This window comes from Sus scrofa, chromosome 14 (assembly GCF_000003025.6).
Source record: "Sus scrofa isolate TJ Tabasco breed Duroc chromosome 14, Sscrofa11.1, whole genome shotgun sequence".
Classification (NCBI taxonomy): domain Eukaryota; kingdom Metazoa; phylum Chordata; class Mammalia; order Artiodactyla; family Suidae; genus Sus; species Sus scrofa.
The window spans coordinates 106184301-106206285 of record NC_010456.5 but is presented as its reverse complement, the minus strand read 5'-3'; the positions used below and the strand labels follow the sequence as shown (position 1 = coordinate 106206285).

Sequence of the window (21985 nt, the reverse complement as noted above, 5' to 3'; positions counted from 1 at the left end):
AACAAAGAAAACATGATCATTCAAAATCTATGGATATCTCTAGACCAAACACCCTCTAACATAAACCACAGCAGTATCATCTCAGATCCAGCTCCTAGAGTAATGACAATAAAAGTAAAAATCAACAAATGGGATTTTATTAAACTTAAAAGTTTCTGCACAGCAAAGGAAACCCTAAACAAAACAAAAAGACTACCCACAGAATGGGAGAAAATCTTTGCAAATGAAGCAACTGACAGGGGATTCATCTCCAAAATTTAGAAACACTACTTGCAGCTCAACACCAAAAAAACAAACCACCCCATCAAAAAATGAGAAGATCTGCACAGACAATTCTCCAAAGAAGACATATGGATGGCCAAAAAAAAGCACATGAAAAAATGTTCAACATCACTCATTATTAGAGAAATGCAAATCAAAACTGCTATGAGGTATCACCTTACACCAGCCAGTATGGCTGTCATCAAAAAGTCTATAGACAATAAATGCTGAAGAGGGTGTGGAGAAAAGGGAACCCTATTACACTATTGGTGGGAATCTAAATTGGTGCAATCACTGTGGAAACCAGTATGGAGATGCCTCAGAAAACTAAAAATAGAATCACCATTTGATACAGTGATCCCACGCCTGGCATCTATCCCAGAGAAAACCATGACTCAAAAAGACATGTTCTCCAATGTTCACTGCAGCACTATATACAGTAGCCAAGACATGGGAACAACCTAAATGTCCATCAACAGAGGATTGGATAAAAAGATGTGGTACACATACACAATGGTATATTATTCAGCCATTAAAAGGAAAGAAATAATGGCATTTGCAGCAACATGGATGCACCTAGAAATCATCATGCTAAGTGAAGTTAGTCAGTGAGACACCAACATCACATGCTGTCACTTACATGTGGAATCTAAAAACGGACACAATGAACTTCTTTGTAGAACAAATACTGACTCAGACTTTGAAAAACTTATGGTTTCAAAAGCACACAGGTTGGGGTGGGGGGATGGGCTGGGGGTTTGGGATAGTAATGCTATAAAATTGGGTTGTGATGATTGTTATACAACTACAAATGTAATAAAATTCACTGAGTAATTTTAAAAAAACAAAATCTATGACTGCCTCAAAAGCAGTTCTTTGAGGTGTTCCTGTCATGGCACAGTGGTTACCGAATCCGACTAGGAACCATGAGGTTGCAGGTTTGATCCCTGGCCTTGCTCAGTGGGTTAAGGATCTGGCATTGCCATGAGCTGTGGTGTAGTTTGCAGACAAGGCTCAGATCCTGTATTGCTGTTGCTGTGGCTGTGGTGTAGGCCGGCAGCTGCAGCTCTGATTAGACCCCGAGCCTGGGAATCTCCATATGCCATGGGAAGCAGCCCTAGAAAAGTCAAAAAGACCAAAAAAAAAGCAGTTCTCGGAGGGAACTTCATAACCATACAGGCCTTCCTCAAAAAACCTAAAGTTAGCAGAAGGAAAGAAAACATAAAGATCAAAGAGGAAATCATTAAAAGAGAGATTCAGAAAATAGAAAAAAAGTCAATAAAACCAAGAGCTGGTTCTTTGAAAGGGTAAAAAAAATTGACAAACCTCTGGACAGACTCACCAAGAAGAGGAAAGAAAGAATTCAAACTATATGAGAAATGAAAAAGGAGAAATCTCAACAGATATGCAGAAATACAAAAAAAATAAGAGAATGATATGCCCACAAATTTGACAACCTAGAAGACATGGACAACTTTCCAGAGACAATACCGAATCAAGGAAGAATAGATCAATCGAACAGACCTAAATGTCCATCGACAGATGAATAGATTAAGAAGATGTGGTATGTATACACAATGGAATACTACTCAGCCATTAAAAAAGAACAAAATAATGCCACTTGCAGCAACATGAATGGAACTCTAGACTCTCATACTAAGTGAAGAAAGTCAGAGGGAGAAAGACAATACCGTATGATATCACTTACACGTGGAATGTAAAAAATCGAACAAATGAACCCATTTACAGAACAGAAACAGACTCACAGACATGGAAAGCATACTTGTGGCTGCCAAGGGGGAGGGCAAGGGAGAGTGATGGACCTGGAGTTTGGGATTATTAGATGCAAAGTACTACATCTAGATTGGATAAGCATGGGGTCCTGTTCTACAGCACAGGGAACTGTATATAATCACTTCTGACAGGACATGATGGAGGATAATATGAGAAAAGAGTGTATGTAGGTTATGGCTGGGTCACTTTGCTATACAGCAGAAATTGACAGAACATTGTAAACCAAATAAAATAATAAAAAATAATATTTAAAAAAGAATAAAAAATAAAAACTCATGGCCACAAATGACAAACACCACAGAACCCATCAACCCACCACACGTATGATTTTTGCAATTCTCTCATCTACTGAATTGAAACCATACTGTGAACATGGGAACTTTTAGAGCACTGAGCTCACTGGAACAAATCTTACCTTGGGGATGAGGTAGTTTCTGAATTTAATGTCCCTGGTCACTGCGTGAGGCACGCTGATGGGGACCAGGTCAATGTATCTCTGGATCTCATGCACCACGGCATCTGTGTAGGGCATGTGGATTCTGTCCTGCATGCAAGGACTTCGGTGTCTCTCAATCACAGAGTCAATCTCTTTCTGCACTTTGGCTGATAAGACACAAGTAAGACTGATGGAAAAAGAGCTATACCATATTTGCATACCAATTCAGGGACACATGGAGCTCTACCAAGGTGTCCCAACATCATTACAAACATCACTCACATGCTCAGAAGTACATCTAGACACAGAGACTGAGTTGTCTAATTATAGGTACAAGTGACTTTCACACAAGGCAGGCTTTGAGATCAATCTATACACACCTACATATCAGCACAAGGATGAATACAAATAGAAATATATAATGCTTCAAATATAAATAGATATTTGCATTCCCATGTTCACTGCAACACTACTCTAAACCACCAAGATACAGAAACAAACTAAGTGTCTGTCAATGGATAAAGAGATAAGGAAAAGATGGTGTATATAGAGAATATTATGCAGCCAATAAAGATGAAAATTCTGCTTTTTGCAACAACACGAATGAACCTGGATGATATTATGCTAAGCAAAGTAAGCCAGACTCAAACAGACAAAAACTGCATGATCTAACTTTAGAGTGGAATCTAAATAAGTCAAACTCAGATTTCCCATCATGGCTCAGTGGAAACGAATCTGCCTAGTATCCATGAGGATGCAGGTTCAATCCCTGGCCTCACTTAGTGGGTTAAGGATCTGGCATTACTGAGAGCTGTGGTGTAAGTTGCAGACGTGGCTCAGATCTGGCGTTGCTGTGGCTGGGGTGTAGGCCGGCAGCTGCACCTCCAATTCAACCCCTAGCTTGGGAACCTCTGTATGCCATGGGTGTGGCCCTAAAAAGACAATAATTAAATGAAAAATAAAAAAATCAAACTCATAGAAACTAAGAGGGAAGGGGGCGGTTGTCAGAGGCTGGGGTGGGGGAAATGGGGAAATGTTAGTCAAAGGGTACAAACTTTCAGTTATAAGATCAACAAGTTCTGGGATCTAATTACAACATGGTAACTATGTTAACAATGCTGTATTACATCCTTGAAGTTTGCTTAGTCGTTAATAAGCTTGATTGTGGAAATCATTTCAAAACTTGTCCATATATGAAATCATCACTTTGTACAACTTAAATATATAGATTTGTATTTGTTAATTATATTTCAGTAAAACCGGAAAAAAATAAAGTTGTTTAAAAAGAGATAAAACTCCTTTAGGCATATCTTCTGTCTAAATAGCATGGTTTTTTTTCTAAATCTAATCTTTTAAAATACCTCCCAAACTGTGGTAATTTTCTCCTGCTTTCTCACCAAATTTCTAGGATTTTTGCTGTACTTCAACAAATATAGTTCTCTACGCTACCCTAGCATTAGAATGCTGCATATTCAGAATGAGGAAAGATTTCTGCAAAAAAAATAACTATTAAAAGTCAACTCTTCTCAGTGATCCCATCATGGCTCAGAGGTTAACGAATCTGACTAGAAACCATGAGGACGAGGGTTTAACCCCTGGCCTTACTCAGTAGGTTAAGAAACTGGCATTGCCATGAGCTGTGGTGTAGGTCACAGACTAGGCTCAGATCTGGTGCTGCTCTGTCTGTGGCATAGGCTGGCGGCTACAGCTCCAATTACACAACTAGCCTGGGAGCCTCCATATGCCATGGGTGTGCCCCTAAAAAGACCAAAAAATAAATAAATAAATAAATAAATAAATAAATAAAGGAGAAAAAAAGACAAAGTGTACCCTTCTCAAGAAAACAAATATCCAAGCCTAGGCCAATTTACGCTGCACATGCCTGCTGCAAATCCCTTCTCGTGAAGTCCAGACATTTATCCAGAATTTTTTATTTATGAAATCCATACCTTTAGTGCCTTTGCTATTGCTCATGCTGAATTCCCTGTTTTCAGTTGTCCTTTCCTGTTACACAAACTTGTCTTATTTTTATCCTTTTCTTAATGTTTGGACAACTTGTAGTTGATGGCACAGTAATTTCAAAAATAAAGCATCTCTAATGAAATAACATGGAGGCCTCTCTCCATGTCTTCCCAACCGCTCTCCTGAAATCACCCTGCCCACCATGTTGACCATACCTGTGACATCTGGGTGCTTCAGCAGCAGGAGGAGCCCATATCTGAGAGTGGTGCTCGTTGTCTCTGTCCCAGCTCTAAACAAGTCAACTGCAGTGGCTATCAAGTTTTCAAGAGTAAACACCATCTGGTGATTGTGTTTTTCCTAGGAATGATTGGATGTGATTATCTGATACTTTGCCAGCATGTATACTTGCAACCAATCTGAAATAACGCATTGTTATAAAGTTAAGTAAACCTGGACACTGGAGAGTACAGTACTAACACAACCACTATGGGAGTTTCCCAGTGGATCAGCATGTTAAGGGTCCGGTTTTGTCACTTCTGTGGCTCAGGTCACGGCTGTGCTGCAGATTCAAGCCCTGGCCTGGGAACTTCTGCAGGCTGTTCGCATGGCCAAAAAATCTAAAAATAAAAATCAGTAAAATAAAAACCAAAACAAGATGACTACATGGTATGACAAAGCATGTGGAGTGATTAATGCAATCTTCATTTCCTATTCCTTATAACTTGCTTGCCTAGAAATATCATTCCAAGCCTCTTTTGCAGCTACAATGGACAAGCAACATACTTCCTACCAAAGGCCTACTGGGCCAGGTTCTCCCCTTCTGTCTTCTTACTCAAAACACAGACATGAAGGTGCATGTGGTATAGACACTATCTTGGAACACGAGTCTCTGAGCATGAAGGTGAAGCCTGTATACCTAAGTATGCCAAAGATGAATGGAAAGAACTTGGGTCCAGGATACTTTCGGGCTAGCCCTAGACTGCCCAACATGAGACTCTCTGTATATGAGATTAGAAAAAGCCTATTTCCTTAAACCTTGGTCATTTTTCTTATTGGTGGGCAAATACAATCTGAACTGACAGAAATGAGCAAACTAGAGCCATATCTTGAAAAATATTATAAGCCCAACTCAAGAGTTTGCAATTCTCTTCTCCCAACAAACTCTGTGTCTGTCCAAATTTCTTTCTGGTTACATCCAGATAAGGCTTCTCTCGCCCACCCATCTACTCTCCTTACCACAACACATCTCTGAACCTCTCATTGCACCAGTCTACCAATCCAAAATTCCCTCCCCTATGACTTATTGCAAATATTTGAAGCTCTACATCAAACTTCAGGACAGACAGGAAGCCCACCCAGGGTTAACTCTTCCTTCTCATTCTCCCACATGCTGTGTGAAGTGATCACATCCACCTTCCTTTTATGGCTCAACACTCTGTATTTCTCACTTGTTTGTATTTCCATCTCACCTGAGATGTACATTCTCTTTCTCCTCAGATGGCCTATTAGTATCTAACAAATAGGGTTCAGGTATCCTAGTTATTTAACCATTCATCTTTATTTAATTTTTTTTTTTTTTTTTGGCCATGCCCATGGCATGCAGAAGTTCCCAGGCCAGAGACTGAGCCCATTCCACAGTAGTGACCTGAGTCACCATAGTGACAACATTGGATCCTTAACCACTAGACCACCAGGGAACTCCAACAAGTCAATTTTAAACCTCCCATGGTGCTCAGTTCAGATCCTTCCACACATAATCATCTGATGTGCTGGTCAAATGATAGAAGATAATATAAGGAAAAGAATGTATATATATATATGTGTGTATGTGTTTCTGTACAGCAGAAATTGGCACAACAGTGTAAATCAACCATACTTTAATTTAAAAAATAAATATTAAAAAACCCTTAAAGTGCCAGTCAAGCATTTCTTGCCTAACCATTTAAACATCACTAATTAAGTACAGAAATAGTCCATAAACAAAAAAATTTAGGCAAACAGCCATCAGTCTGTCATTAACATTTTACCTGTTCCATCTTGATCAGGAAACAATCAATGAAGTCCCGAGGGTCATTAACATCCAGAGATGCTTGATGTTCCTTTACTTTCTCCAAAATATAGCTTTTTACGTATGCAAAATTTTTAAACACTTTGTTATGACTCCCTGGGAGATAGTCAATCAGGGCAGGGAAATTATTGCAGGCCTTAAAGATTAAAAAATACACTTAGTAATCTGAAAATATATCTTGATGCCAAGCCCTGTTTAAAAACTGAGATGAACACAAAATGCTCTCTATCTTCAGGGGGAGCCTTTTACATTGTACCCATAAAGGAATTATTGGGTGTTTGCACTGTGGCTCAGTAGGCTAAGAACCAGACTTGTATCCGTGAGTATGGGGGCTTGATCCCTGGCCTCACTCGGTGAGTTAAGGATCCTGCATTGCCACAAAGCAGTGCTGCAGGCTGTAGATGTGGCTCAGATCTAGTGTTGTTGTGGCTGTGACATAGGCCAGCAGCTGTAGATCTGATTCAACACCTAGCTCGGGACGTTCCATATGCTGCAGGTGTCACCCTAAAAAAAATTTCTTTAAATTAATACTTTATGCCGATAGAAATATTTAAGGGGGACACTCTGACTAGATGATGAAAGTTGATAGTCATTTCCTATACTCATATATCAAACATATGATATTAAAACATCTGCATGTCAATTCTCTCAGTTTTTACATTAACTCCTCCCTACAACCCTGAAATACAGAATGAGATGAATGACTATGATTCACATTTTACACATAAGGAAACAGGTTAGGAAAGTTTGGGTAGCCTGATGTAGAACACAAAGCCACTCCCTGCTATTTTTACTATTATCAAGCAGCCTCCGAAACAGAATCACTATTTTTATAACTCAGAGGGATGCAAATATGACACAAAACCCAACTCAGCATTTTATCAATAAACCACCTGTGCACCAGAGCAGGTAAATGACTTTTCCAAGATCACGTGACTTTATTTCGGTAGAGTACATTGGCTCAGCACAGGGCAAAACTGTGGTGTCTAGTTAAGGCTCATACACCCTAAAACCAGTTCTGTCATTCCAATCCCAATTACCTTGTCAGCCATGTTCCAAACTAGCTACACCCCTGCCCTAGTCAGTGTTCCCTGGTAGCATCTGTATTCACAAACAGTCTCTTCCTTGAAAGACCGATTCTCTTTCCTAAATTAGGGTACTTATGTGAAGGAATGTGACAAAGAAACCACTAAGGGTCATTGGAGGACAAGCCTTGTGGGCAATGGAAGCCTTTCAGGAAGGGTCTGGCTGACCACTGAGGGCTATGGCCATGCTTTTGGCCTGTCATCAAAGTAGATTATGGAAGCTGGACTTGGAGGAGTAGTGGAAAAACCACAGCCAGAGAGTGAATAGGCTTGAATTCCAGCTCTATATTCAGGCATTTATTTTCTCGTCTATAAAACAAAGGCTCTGTCATCTTTCTCAAATATGTATGAGGCTAAGTATGTATGTATGAGGCTAAGGCACGACTGTGATGTTCAAACATTCACTGCATAGAATAACATCAGCAAGAATGGTGTAGTAGACAGCTCTAAAGGTCAATCCCTCCACAAAATATGTCAGAAAATCAAGCAAACACTGTCACAATCAACTTGTCAGAACTTGTCAGAAACACAAAGGTTTACAGCTATCACAGGAATGCTCAAGTGAGAAACAGACAACTTTAAATGGCAAGAAAGATTTGTGGCTTTTTTCTGCCACTTGTCCCACCTCCCTCCCCAGCTTGGCAGTGGTCCCAACAAGGGCAGCTTGCGGGATGGGAGCTTGGTTCCTGGTTCCAGAGAAACCAAAACAGTCCTCACTCACAAAGAATTATGTGTCTGTGTTCTGACCTCTCTGAGGCCACCTGCAAGGCTGACACAGCCCCTTGCTTTTGTTTCTGCTAACTTAAAACTCAGGGTTGGAAATGCAGCAGGGATGTTGCGCAAACCTAGCAAGATGAATAACAACCTGCAACCACTGGGGGCAAACAATTACACTTAAGGCATAGGAGAGAGCATCCAACCCAGCCCCTGAAAAGGGAGGGCCTTGGGAAATTAGGACATTCAAAAGCACCCATATGAACTGAGGAAATTAGAAAGCTAAGCACAAAAAGTCCTGAGAAGACACTATGCTTTCACCTCTGCCTGATCTCTAGGCTCAGTACAAGCACTAGGGGAAGACCAAGACAGAGTCCAAAACAGCCTGGCTGAGGCTATAATGAGTGCCCCAGCACAGAACTCACCTGGAAGAGTCATTTCCTTGCTCCTTCCCTCCTTCCTTTCTCTTCCTTCCTTTCCTTCATTCCTTTCCTTTTCCTTTTTTTTTTTTTTTTTTTTTTTTGTTGTTGTTTTTTTTGTTTTGCTTTGTTTTTAAGGGCCACACCTGGGGCGTATGGAAGCTCCCTGGCCAAGGGTCCAATCAGAGCTGCAGCTGGTGGCCACACCCACAGCCACATGATATCAGAGCCACAACTAAGACCTTGAGCACAGCTACTGGCAATACCAAAACCTTAACCCACTGAGCAAGGCCAGGAATCAAATCCATATCTCATGGATAGTAGTTGGTTTCCTTATCACTAAGCCACAATGGGAACTCTCCTTCCTCTCTTCCTTTATCTTTTTCCTTCTGTCTCTCCTCCTTTCTCTCTCTCTCTCTCCATCTCTCTCTCTTCATCTGTCTTTTTTGTGTGTGTGGATCCTTATATTTAATGCTGTCTCTATTGAGATGCTAGCTGAAAATAAGCTAAAGGAAAGCAATTTCAGAGACCACATGACAAAAAGAGAGAAAGAGACTTTGCCAAAATACTTTAGAAAAGTCAGTAAATAAACAGGAACTTCTCTGGTAACCCAGCAATTAAGGATTTGGTGTTCTCACTGCTGTGGCTGGGGTTTGATCCTTGGCCCTGTAACTTTTGCATGCTGCACACACAGCCAAAAAAAAGTAGTTATAGTCTACATAAAGCAGAAGGAAAAAGGAAAACCTATAGCAAGTTAAAACTCACACACAGAAAGGGGAGAATCTGATTCCCAGAGTTACCACATTGAAATACACAAAATAATTCGTTTCCTAACATTCACTTCCAAGCATGGTCCATATGGAATTTTGGACTTGTCAAAGAGAAGAGCACAAACAATTCAGAAAAAGAGAATGTTGACTTCACCTGGATCCACAGGGAGTTCAGAATCCTGAAGTTTTCATTAAATTTTCCCAAGAAGGTAAGAAAATTTGGATCTGTATAATCAAAACGATTGCGGAAAATGATGGAGCAGATCACATTGCAGGGAGCACAGCTCAGGAGGAAAGTGGGATCACAGGGTGAAGCTAAAGATTTAAAAAGATTTAAAACACCATTAAAATATATATATATATAACTTCTTTGTGGATAATAGGTACTTTTAGAATCTCTAAAGTAATTCCCTCAACAGCAAAAATTTCAGCATCCTTAAAATCAATGCATCACTTTCCCCTTAAACACAAATTGACCATTCCATCCTGGTTTGTTTAATAATTATTTTCTAAATACTCTATTTATATCACTGCCTTGACCCAAGGAGCTGGCTATTTGGAAGAGAAGAAAAAAAAAGTCAGAATCAGTTTTTAAGACAATAATTCAGGTTAACTGTCAGTGAAGAATCATATCTGTTTGGTAATCACATAGAAAATTAAGCACTGCTGTAGGAAGGAAGAAATAATTAGGATCTGGAAATCTTTTATATGTAGTGAATAGTTGAAGGAACAACTGGTAGCATCAAGAAAGGAAAAGATTAAAGAGAGAAAGCTTCAAGTATCTGAAAGAACAATGAAAACAAGAAAAAGGCACCTATGTTGTTATGAGAAGAAAAACTAACACAAACACAAATTTTAAGATTTGTTTGCTGTAGTCCTCCTCGTGGCACAGTGGAAATGAATCCAACTAGGAAGCATGAGTTTGCGGGTTCAATCCCTGATCTGCTCAGTGGGTTAAGGATGCGGTGTTGCCATGAGCTATGGTGTTGCTGTGAGCTGTGGTGTAGGTCACAGAGGAGGCTCAGATCTGGCATTGCTGTGGCTGTGGTGTAGGCCAGCAGCTGGGAATATCCATATGCCACAGGTGCAACACTAAAAAGACAAAATAAATAAATAAATAAATAAAGATTTCAAAGATTTGTTTGCCTAAAAGAAAAGTACATAAGCATTATTCATTTCAAACTTAAATCAAAGGGCAAACAAGGAAGGTTAAAATGATAACTGGAGTCCTTTTGTTTCTTTATTGCAATAAGGCGAGGGATGGGGTGGGAAAGCAATGTCCTGCTTTAAGAAACAGGGACCCTCACCACTAATCAGCCCTCACATTTCACTTATTTAGACAGATGCTTCCCTCTGATGGAATTCTAGGATATTGTTAATATAGCCACCAACAGTATATATTATGTTCTTCAACTTTTGAATACAGATCAATTCTACCACATTATGGATAAAAAAATTAAAGCAGAGCAAAAGTAGCTTTCCTTTTTATTGGCCAATACTTAAATGAAACTGCTATAGTCACATAACTGATTAATTTTTTTTTGTAATGGCCACACTGGCAGCATATGGAAGTTCATGGGCTGGGAACAAACCTGCACCTCCACAGCAACCGAAGCCACTGCAGTTGGATTTTTAATCCACTCCACCACATCAGGAACTCCTTATAAATTTTATATGCAAAAAATCACATCATAATGCAATTAAGCATGACTTGTATCAAAGTACTGAGAGGAAAGGATAGTGATTTTAATACTAGGAATCCTACTTAGTTAACTGGTCCTCTGCCAGGATCCTTTTCAGCTGAAACATGTCCATTCACTAAGCTTCTAGGAAAACTTATTTTAGAAGGTAGGGGATAATTTGAGAAGGCTGTGAGATTTCTTTCTGTGTGTGGGACAGCTAAAATCTGATGTTTATCTTTCCTTTCACTTCATTGGAGAGAGGGAATTAATAAGCAGGTAATTTAAAATCTAGACTGAAAATCAGATTCATCATGACAAGCACTTCATAGGTCTAAACTTCAAGTTTAGAATTGATAGTTTAGTTAATTTCACAGTCCTCTAGGATATAGGACCCTGGTGGTCCCTGGGTTGAGGGCAGGCAGAATATTGGTTTGGTATGCAATGGTTTCACAAAGAATGTGGGGGGAGGGGAAGAAGGGGGGGTATGGGCTTTGGAGGGGTTGATTGAAAAATCAAAGCCATGGTATAGACAAGATGTTTTGCTCTGTCTCAGAATTAACTAACCCTGAGAGAGAGAGTTGTTCCCTGGTTCTGCAAGGCCCCAAAGATGTCAAAGTACCATAAAGCAGAGAAAATAAAAAACATTATCATTAGGACTAATATCCATGAGGATGTGCATTCTCTTCCTGGCATTGCTCAGTGGGTTGAGGATGTGGCATTGCCATTAGCTGTGGTGTAGGTCAAAGATGTGGCTCAGATCTGGCATTGCTGTGGCTGTGGTGTAGATGTGGCTACAGCTCCGATTCGACCCCTAGCCTATGAACCTCCATATCCAACAGGTGTGGCCCTAAAACGCAAAAACAAAATTATTATACCAATAAAGGCGTAGATAAAGAATGCTGAAAACAGTGAGTTCCCATTGTGGCTCAGCAGAAAATGAACCCAACTAGTATCCATGAGGATGTAGGTTCAATCCTTGGACCCACTTATTGGGTTAAGGATCCAGCATTGCCATGAGCTGCAGCACAGGTTGCAGACATGGCTCAGACATGGCATTCCAGTGGCTGTGGTGCAGGCCGGCAGCTGTAGCTCCAATTTGACCTCTGTCCTGGGAACTTCCAGATGCTGCACTTGTGGCCCTAAACACACACACACATACAAAACCACTGGAGAGAGAAGCAAGTAATAGGGAAGGCAGGGTCATGAATTACTAATATTAGTTGAAATCTAGTTAAATTATTATATAACCTGGTATTTGTGTAATGTTCAAGATTATGCTATTGCATCAATGTCTTCAAAATAAATAAAACAATGCTGTACGTAGGGAGCAACATTAAATAACTCAAGCTAATAATTTTAAAACAGCTGTTTACATGGAAATCACAACTGATGAGATCTGCCCTAATGGATGCCTAAGCAATTAAAACCACATAAAATAATCGTTACTAGCCAGAACAGCAGGCAATGGGTCTCAGAAGAAAGCCTCAGACACATAAGTGAGGCTGACCAAACAAATAGAGGCCAATTAAGTTAAAGCACATGTCATTTGTTTCACACTCCATAAGGGCATGATGAGGGCATTCCCACCCTGTCCACTTGACAAGTATTCCCTGGTGAAATGTTCTGGAATAGATAACCCACACTTACACTATGGGAAAAACACTGTCCTCTAATACTAAAAAAAAAGAGACTTAAAACCTTCTCCCTGTATAACAAAGATTTGAAAACAAAGAGCTCAAAACAGAATAGGATTAAATGACATTTCAATCCACACTATGTGCACCATCATAAGGGTACAAACACAAGAAGCACAGATACACCAAAGCTTCCTTGTCTCAGTTTCACACCCCGCTCCTCCACACAAGGACTCACAACCACAGCCAATATGGAAGATTCGGCCACCCCTGAAATGTTCCCAAGGACGTCACAGGAGAAAGCGAGCATCTGTTAAGGTCACAGTTACAGAGTGTAGACTCACCCACCATTGGTTCTTCTCAACTCCTCCACAAGGCAGCGGGCTTCCTCTTGAATGTGTTCCTCAATGCTTCTCTTCCCCACCCCCAAATTCCGCAGGGTCATGAGGGAGAAGCGCCGGGTCTCCTTCCATATCTTTCCATTGCTGAAGATGATTCCTACCAGGAGGGGAAGCAGAAACTAGGAGGGAGGTCCCAGGCAGGGAGGACTGAGCTGACACTTGGCCTCCTCACAGATGGACCAAGCTCTTCTAGGGGACTCTTCAAAATTTTTCAACCTCCCCACCCCCATTACTAATGCTGAACATGCACACCTACCATGTCCTTTATTAACTCTCTCAGCCATTGGGAAATGGCCCCTTCCAGAAAACTCCTCTCCCGCAGCAATTAGGGCTTCTTTCATTACTTCATAGCCATGCAACACAACAGCAGGCTCCAAGCCAAGATACACGGTATACACAGGGCCATAAACTTTTGAGAGCTGGGAAATGGAAAGAAAATGCAAATATTAGCAAAACAAGTCACAACTTCATCTATTTTACTCATGGTTAAGATTGCAATCAACATCATATTGTTGAAGTTGTTATTCCACCATACATACCTTCAAGCATTTCAGGATCTTATATATAAATATGGTGAAAAAGCAACACCCATTCATGATTAAAAAAAAACAAAAAACTCTGACCAAAGTGGGTAGAGAGGGAACATACCATAACACAATAAAGCAGAAGACCTCAATGTACATTTTTTCAAAGAAGAGATTCAGATGGGCAATAGACACAAGAAAAGATGCTCAACATTGCTATTAGAGTAATGCAAATCAAAACCACAATGAGAGACCACCTAACACCAGTCAGAATGGCTATCAACAAAATGTCTACAAACAATAAATGCTGGAGAGGGTATGGAGGAAAGGGGACCCTCCTACACTGTTGATGAGAATGTGAAGTTCTACAGCCACTATACAAAACTGCATAGAGATGCCTTTAAAAACTAAAAATAGAACTACCATATGATCTGGCCATTCCACTCCAGGGTACATATCCAGAAAAAAAATAAAAACTGTAATTCAAAAAGTTACCCGCACCCCAGTGCTAATAGCAGTGCTATTTACAACAGACAATACATGGAAACAACCCAAGTGCCCATCAACAGACAACTGGCCTAGGCATTTTATTATAGAAAAGCAAGTCAAAACTACAGTGAGATACCACCTCACACTGGTCAGAATGGTCATCAATGAAAAGTCTACAGGAAGTTCCCTGGTGGCCTAGCAGTTAAGGATCTGGCATTGTCACTGCTGTGGTCATTACTATAGCACAGGTTTAATCCCTGGGCCAGGAGTTTATGCATCCTGTGGCACAGCCAAAAAAATTAAAAAGTCATCAAGTAACAAACACTGGAGGAGTTGTGGGAAAGAGAAACCTCTGCACTGTTGGAGGGAATGTAAATTGGTGCAGCCACTGTAGAAAACAATATGGAGGTTCCTCAAAAACATAACAATAGAGGTGCCATATGATATGATACTGCAGACCCATTCCTAGGCATATATCAGGAGAAAACTCTCAGGTGAAAAGATACAGAGTTCCTGCTGGGGTTCAGTGGGTAAAGAAGCTGATACAGTGTCCATGAGGATGTGGATTTGATAATTCGACCAGTGAGGAAAGGATCTGGCATTGCAACAAGCTGCAGCACAGGCCACTATTGCAGCTCAGATTTGGCACCGCTGTGGTTGAGCCACAGGCCGGCACCTGAAGCTCTGATTCAACCCCTAATCCAAGAACTTCCATATGCCACAAGTGTGGCCCTTAAAAAAAAAAAAAAAAAAGATTCATGCATCTCTATGTTTATAGCAGTGCTATTTACAATAAACAACACATGGAAACAACCTAAATGTCCATCAACAAATGAGTGAGTGAAGAAGACGTGGTACAGCAATACAAAGAATGAAATAATGCCTTTTGCAGCAACATGGATGGACCTAGTAATTATCATACCAAGCAAGTTGACAGAGAAAGACAAATACCGTATTGTATCTCTTGTATGTGGAAACTAAAATATGACACAAATGAAAATTAAATTGAAAAGAGCTCTCTTGTGGTACAATGGGCTAAGGATCCAGCATTGTCACTGCAGCAGCTTGAGTCGCTGCTGAGGCACAGTTCCATCCCTGGCCTGGAAACTTCCCTAAGCAGTGGGCAGAGCCAAAGAAAAAAAAAAAAAAGAAGAAGAAAAGAAATAGAAACAAGACTCACAAAAAATTTATCCTTACCAAAGCGGGGAGGGGGGACAAATTAGAGGTATGGGATTAACAGATGCAAACTACTACATGTAAAAAGTAAGCAACAAGGATTTACTTCATAGCACAGATACTTATATTCACTATCATGTAACAAACTTCCACTGAGATGCTGGCACCCATACTGGAGTGCATTTCCGTGTGTGGTGGTTTGCTATTCCATGTGGGTCAAGACTTTACCCCACTCCACCATTCAGGGGTTGCTGGTGGTGCAGGCCACCTGGGGTCTGCTCAAGGAGTTCTTCCCCCAAGAGGGGTGCCAAGACAGAGCACCCAGGGCTCTCTGACTGGGGCAAGGCAGGCAACTTCCTCAGAGGCTTTGACACCATCTCGCTTCACAGGAGGGATTTGCTGGCGCCTTTGGGCCTGTTTCCCTCCCAGAAGCAAACCACAACATCATCATGCTGGTGGGAGGTGCCACAGCGCCTCTGGACTAAGACCGCAGCAGTAACGCCCAGCATGCACAGGGCACTGCATGCAGAGGGCTTGCAAAGCAATAATGCATGCACCTGCGACGAGGGCTCCAGACCTGGGCAGGCTAGGGGCTGGGAGCTCTTCCCTAATGGATGTCCCTCGGGCAGCTTCAAGGTGCTGGACCTTTTGGCCTAGTACCAGAAGCAGCCCTGGGGGACTTCCTAGTGGTAGTGGGCTGCCACTTCCTCATGGGCTCACTGCTGAGGCAGAGAGTGGGCTGACTCAACTTAAGATCCAGGAGGAATGAGTTTGGCCAAGTTTTTATACCAGGCACTCCAAATCTATGACTTCTGCTACCTGTTCCAGAGTTATGGATGCCAGGTCCAACCAGGCTGATATGATCACCTGGGTAATATCATGTTCATCCACAAGTTGACAGGAGAAGACAGATTCAGACTCTCTCTACCTCTGATTACAAATACAACTGAAACAAAACTGGGAACATCAGCTGATACTATTGTTTGGCTACACAGACATAAGACATCCTCATTTGAATTGTATCCATGTTTTGAGACAGCAGGATAATTTGGTAGAAAGGTACTTGAAGCTCTTCACTTTCCTTCCACCTCCAGAAACTGACCATAATGTGGGTGCATGTCAAAGAGCCAGAAAAGCAGGGCCCTCAGAAAGGACTTGGCTACAGAAGTAACAAAGCTTGTTCATGGACAAGAAGGACTGGACTCAGCTAAAAGGTCTACACAAGCCCTTTATCAAAGCAGCATAGTTGCCCTGGAGCTCGTGTCTGATCAAGAGTTAACAGAGTTGTTGAAACAAGCTTCGTTTTCCAAATTAGTTCTCGACCCTGGAACAGGCTTCCTGGATGCTTGCAGCAAAGCAAATTCCATTCCCCAGGGTGTCAATTGATGACAGAAGGCAAAGTCAGTATAAATCAGAGACAAGTAACAAATCCTCAGAGTGTTTTAGTTATTGGACAACATATTCTTAAGAATGGACTTTCATTACTTAAAATAGAAACAAGGGGTTTCTGAAATGGCTTCAACTTGGTTGGAAAATCCTTCTGGGGGCTCAGACTTAACATCATTCATTTTCAAGACATGTGAACTTACATTCGCTTATGCAAATCAAACAGCAGAGAATGGAATATACTCTAGGCCTCACAGTGTGAGTAATTTCATTATTTATATGGGCTGTTTGTTTAATAGCACGATATTTTATTTCCTGATACTTAAACATTAAGGACTGTCATAGAAAGGCATGATTTCCAGGGTAAATCTCTTTCAATAATTACTCTTCATGAAAAACTAAATGATGTCTTTGCTATCCTGCCCTTCTTGCTCTTTTGTAGACAAGGAGGAGCAATGAAAAAGAGGTAGTATAAGAAATTGGGGGTACTTTTATAACAGGTGTATATCTCACTGGATTTTTGTTGTTTGTTTATGAAGCCAATACAGATCTCCATTAAAAAGGTGAAAAGTTAAAGGAAGCCATAGTTGGCATTAGAAATTAGAGGAGAAAAAGTTTCTTTTCAAAAAAAGAACAAAAATGACTGATCTGACTATTCAAAAATTTTCTAATTCAGTTTTCCAGTCCCTTGCCTTTGTTTCTGAATAATTAAAATTAGTCACAGCCATGCGTTTTTTCTTACTTAGTAAAAAATGTAGCAGTGTTTTATAACTTTATGAGTTTTGAGTTTTAAGTGTCAAATTATATCCCAAAGCTGATTGGAACTTGAGATAAACTGAAAAGTTAGGTAACCAACAAAATAAATTAGAAAATAATCACATGAGTGTATCAAAAGATAAAAGTAATAAAAAAATTTTGGGTCAAATTTAAAGGATTCAGAATCAAGACTTAGCTGGGAGTTCTTGTTGTGGTGTATCAGAAACGAATCCCACTAGTATCCATAAGGACGCGGGTTTGATCCCCAGCCTTGCTCACTGGGGTGGGTGATCTGGCATCTCCATGAGCTGTGGTGTAGGTCACAGATGCGCCTCAGATCCCATATTGCTGTGGCTGTGGTGTAGTCCACAGCTGTAGCTCCAATTCAAACCCTATCCTAGGAACTTCCACATGCTGCTGTGGGTGAGGCCCTTTAAAAAAATAGATTTAGTGAAATTAAGCTCTATATTCATTAGGCAGGTTGCTCCTCCAGAACTGTTTCCAACATCTGAAAAATCAAGATAATAATACCCATCTTTTCCCCGAAGATCACATGAAACACAAACATACACATAAAATGGTTTACAATGAGGTTTGTTCTAGAAAGTCTGACAGGCAGCAAAGCATGGCTTTAGAGTTCAGATTCTAGCCATTTACTACCTGGATTACTTGGAGCAAGTTGCTATCTTCATATGCAGAAATAGAGATGTAATAATATTCGTCATTTATGAAAATCTATTTGCATAAAAGTCATAAAACTTTCATACACTATAAGCTGTATTGCTATATTCCAAAGTAGATTTAATTGTTAACAAACTATAGATTAGTAGTTCCCACTGTGGTCAGTGGCAATGAAACTGACTGGTATCCATGAGGACTCATTTATTTGTTGAAATAGGAAGAATTTATTTGTTGACACACTGTAGTATCACTTCATATTGGCAACTTCATTTACATAGTAAGAACAAACAGATGTCCATTATGATGTCAGAGATCATCTCTACATTTCAGAGCTTCACTCAGTTTGAGGACCAACAAAAGGTTTTGTCCTTCTATACCTCTCTTGCCTCTGTTTTTCTTTGTACAAGGTTTGTGGTACTAGCAAGTGCATTACCATGTCAGGTAACATTTTCAATTTGAAATGTATTTGATACACTGGAGGAGAAAGGTGCATTATAAGTTTTTTTCCCCTGACAAATACAAAAAGCTAGACTAGAATAGCAGTTATCTATCTGCAATAAGTAAGACATGGATGGGTATAAATTCAAAACTGATGTTTGATGATGGCAGAGTGATTTTGAAGTGTGCTAACAAACACTTGGAAGCACATATTCTTTAGTTTGTTTAACTTTATGGCCATATCTGCAGTAAATGGAAGTTCCCAGGCCAGGGAATGAATCCAAGCCATGGCTGCTACCTATGCCTCAGCCGTGGATCCTTAACCCCCTGCACCAGGCCAGGAGTCAAACCCAAGCATCTGCAGTGACCTGAGTTGCTGCCATTGGGTTCTTAACCCACTATGCCACAGCAGGAACTCCAGAAAAAGTGTATTCTCTGAAGATGGTACAGCTAATAGATTCAAAGCAACACCATAATAGATCAGAATGAATCTGTTTATCTTTTGGAGTTTTTTTTTTTTTTTAATCTTTTTGCCTTTTAGAGCCACACTGGTGGCAGGTTCCCAGGCTAGGAGTCAAATTGGAGCCTTAGCCACTGGCCTACACCACAGCCCCAGCAATGCCAGATCTGAGCTATGTCTACAACTTACACCATAGCTCATGGCAATGCCAGATCCTTAATCCACTGAGCGAGGTCAGGGATCAAACCTTCATTCTCATGGATGCTAGTCAGGTTTATTAACCACTGAGCTATGACAGAAACTCCTGAATCTGTATATGCTGAGATCAGGTGCTGAATCTATTGTTTCATAGTAAATAGGTGCCAGTAGCTAAATATAAAAGACACAGCCATATTTTTCCTGCCAATACACTTCATACATGTCATTACTTTAAATTTTTGGCTATCTTCAATATATAATTTATCTTACAACTTGTAATTTGAATTAAGAATACCTGTGGAATTTTAGTAAAATATCTATATCTTCTAAACCTTTCTCTCAACCCCCTGAATGCCTTTAGGAGTATGTGTGTGTATACAGATATTTGTCTTTAAATAATAAGCCTTCACCCTGTTTTTATTTAAAAAATACCTTGTAATAATCTATAATGGACTATAATCTGCTCTGGAAATAACTGAATCACTATGCTGTGCACCTGAAATTAAGGCAATATTGTAAATCAACTATACTTCAATAAAAGATTTTTAAAAGATACATATGATGGTGATTAGTAATAACCTCTGAGGTCCCAGGCCATGGCCTGGGCAATTGGTACTCAGATTATTACTAATCATCATATCACTACTTTGAGCTAAGTTTCTTTACTCTGGCTTATGGGTAAAGAGATTGAGGTTCAAAGAATTTCCTATTTATTTCCAGTGTCTCACAGGTAATAAATAGAAGAACCAAGTTTCAACACTGTGTCCTTGACCTCTGATGCTTGAGCAATTTATCTGTTCCCATGACTACCTTGGATACTGACTGTTTCAGGACCACTCAAAATCTCATCCCACAGGGATTCTGACTCAGGAATGATTAGAGATAGAAATCTATATTTTTAAAAACCACCGCAGATGACTCAAATGCCCTGTCCAGTTTGAGATCCACTGGTATTGCTAAAACATAATGCAAGCATCACAGAGGCAGTGCCAGGTCACGCAGCATCTCATGGAAGAACAATTTCTTGCATTCTTGGTCACACACAGTAGCTTTGTGCAGAATCCAAAAGGATTTTGTTACCATCCAGCTAGCCGTGTCTAATTACTTTTTTCTTTCCTTCGCTCATACTTGTCCTGATCCCACACTATTTCCTTAACATCAGGCATAAAATAATTCCTCACAGGAGTCCAGTTTTCATGTCTGTTTGGAACAAAACACACAGTTTATAGGGTAGCTGACTTCTTGAATGAAATCTCTAATCACAAAACACTTCCCTTGCCATTTACCTTCAGCCAATGGTGATGAAAGAAAGAAGGGAAGGAACACCTGTCTTTTATCACATTATAATTTTGATTCTACCATACAATGACCTGTAGTTCCCATTGTGGCTCAGGGGGTTACAAACCCAACAAATGTCCATGAGAATGCTGGTTCAATCCCTGGCCTCACTCAGTGGGTTATGACTCCTGGTGTTTCTGTGAGCTATTGTGTAATTTGCAGACATGGCTGAGATTTCATGTAGCTGTGGCAGTGGTGTACACTGGCAGCTGCAGTTCCTATTCAACTCCTAGCATGGGAACTTCCACGTGCCATAGGTAAAGACAAAAAAAAAAAAGTCTGCAACAGGAAGTATTGTTTTAAAATGACATATTTTGGGAGTTCCCATAGTGGCACAGTGGAAACCAATCCAATCCGAGTACGATCCATGGGCTCATGGGTTTGATCTCTGGCCTCGCTCAGTGGGTAAAGGAACCAGCATTGCCATGAGATGTGGTGTGGGTCAAAGATGTGGCTTGGATCTGGAATTTCTGTGGCTGTGGTGTGGCCCAGCAGCTATAGCTCTGATTAAACCCCTAGCCTGAGAACCTCCATGTATCACAGGTACAGCCCTAAAAAGAGAAAAAAATGAAGACATATTTTAATATAACCTTTTAAATATATTTTAATAAATATATTTTTTAAAAATAGTTGTTAACTTACGCTTTGCAATCCAAAGGGTTGTAAAACATACTTACATTGCTTAAGGATTTGCTGATGTCCTTAATATCTAGCTGCAGGATATTTCCAAGAATTGGGAGAGGAGTGGGCCCAGGTGGGAGCTTCCCCTTCCCAGAGCTCTGTTTCCAGAGTGAGAGGAGAAGCAGACAGGAGAGACCAAGCACCAGGACCACAACTAGACCCATGATGCCTTGTCTTCTTAGTTAGACAACTGTGAGCCTGAAATCTAAAGCTTTTATAACAGTCCCTGCTAATTACTTGTCACTCTTTGACTCATAAAGTGAATAATGAGCCAAGTCTACTTTAATGTCTTTGAAGGGACTTTGGCCCCTTGATAAATATTAAAACATGGTGTTCTTAGCTCTCACCCTTGTTCCAGTGCCACGCCCAAAACATTCTGTTTTAGCAGGTCTGGGGGGAAGCCCAGGTAAACACCACAGGTGACTGAAAATGAGTGAAATAAATTGCTCAACATTCTAGACACTCAGATTAACAACCAGTTTAGAATTTGATTTTGACAGCAATCCTTCTATATTAAAAAATGCTATACAGTAGAAAAAATATATTAAGGAAATAACTAAAAAAATGTAAAAAAAAGCTTATTCTTTAATTCTTTACCAAACATTAATATACTTTGTCCTTGAAAATAAGCC

The 21985-nt window shown here is 40.3% G+C and overlaps 1 protein-coding gene and 1 pseudogene across 1 annotated transcript in view; one reads left to right on the top strand and one right to left on the bottom strand.

The window, feature by feature from the left end:
* CYP2C36 (cytochrome P450 2C36) overlaps positions 1-21621 on the bottom strand; it is a 34967-nt gene extending 13346 nt beyond the window's left edge. Inside the window, exons 1-7 of the mRNA XM_021074020.1 lie at positions 21350-21621; positions 13483-13645; positions 13174-13323; positions 9664-9824; positions 6481-6657; positions 4669-4810; positions 2471-2658 (exon numbers count right to left, since the gene is read on the bottom strand). Coding sequence (XP_020929679.1) covers positions 2471-2658; positions 4669-4810; positions 6481-6657; positions 9664-9824; positions 13174-13323; positions 13483-13645; positions 21350-21517 — 1149 coding nt within the window. The 5' untranslated portion in view covers positions 21518-21621. The remainder of the gene's footprint in view (positions 1-2470; positions 2659-4668; positions 4811-6480; positions 6658-9663; positions 9825-13173; positions 13324-13482; positions 13646-21349) is intronic.
* LOC100620144 lies at positions 15136-17371 on the top strand (annotated as a pseudogene).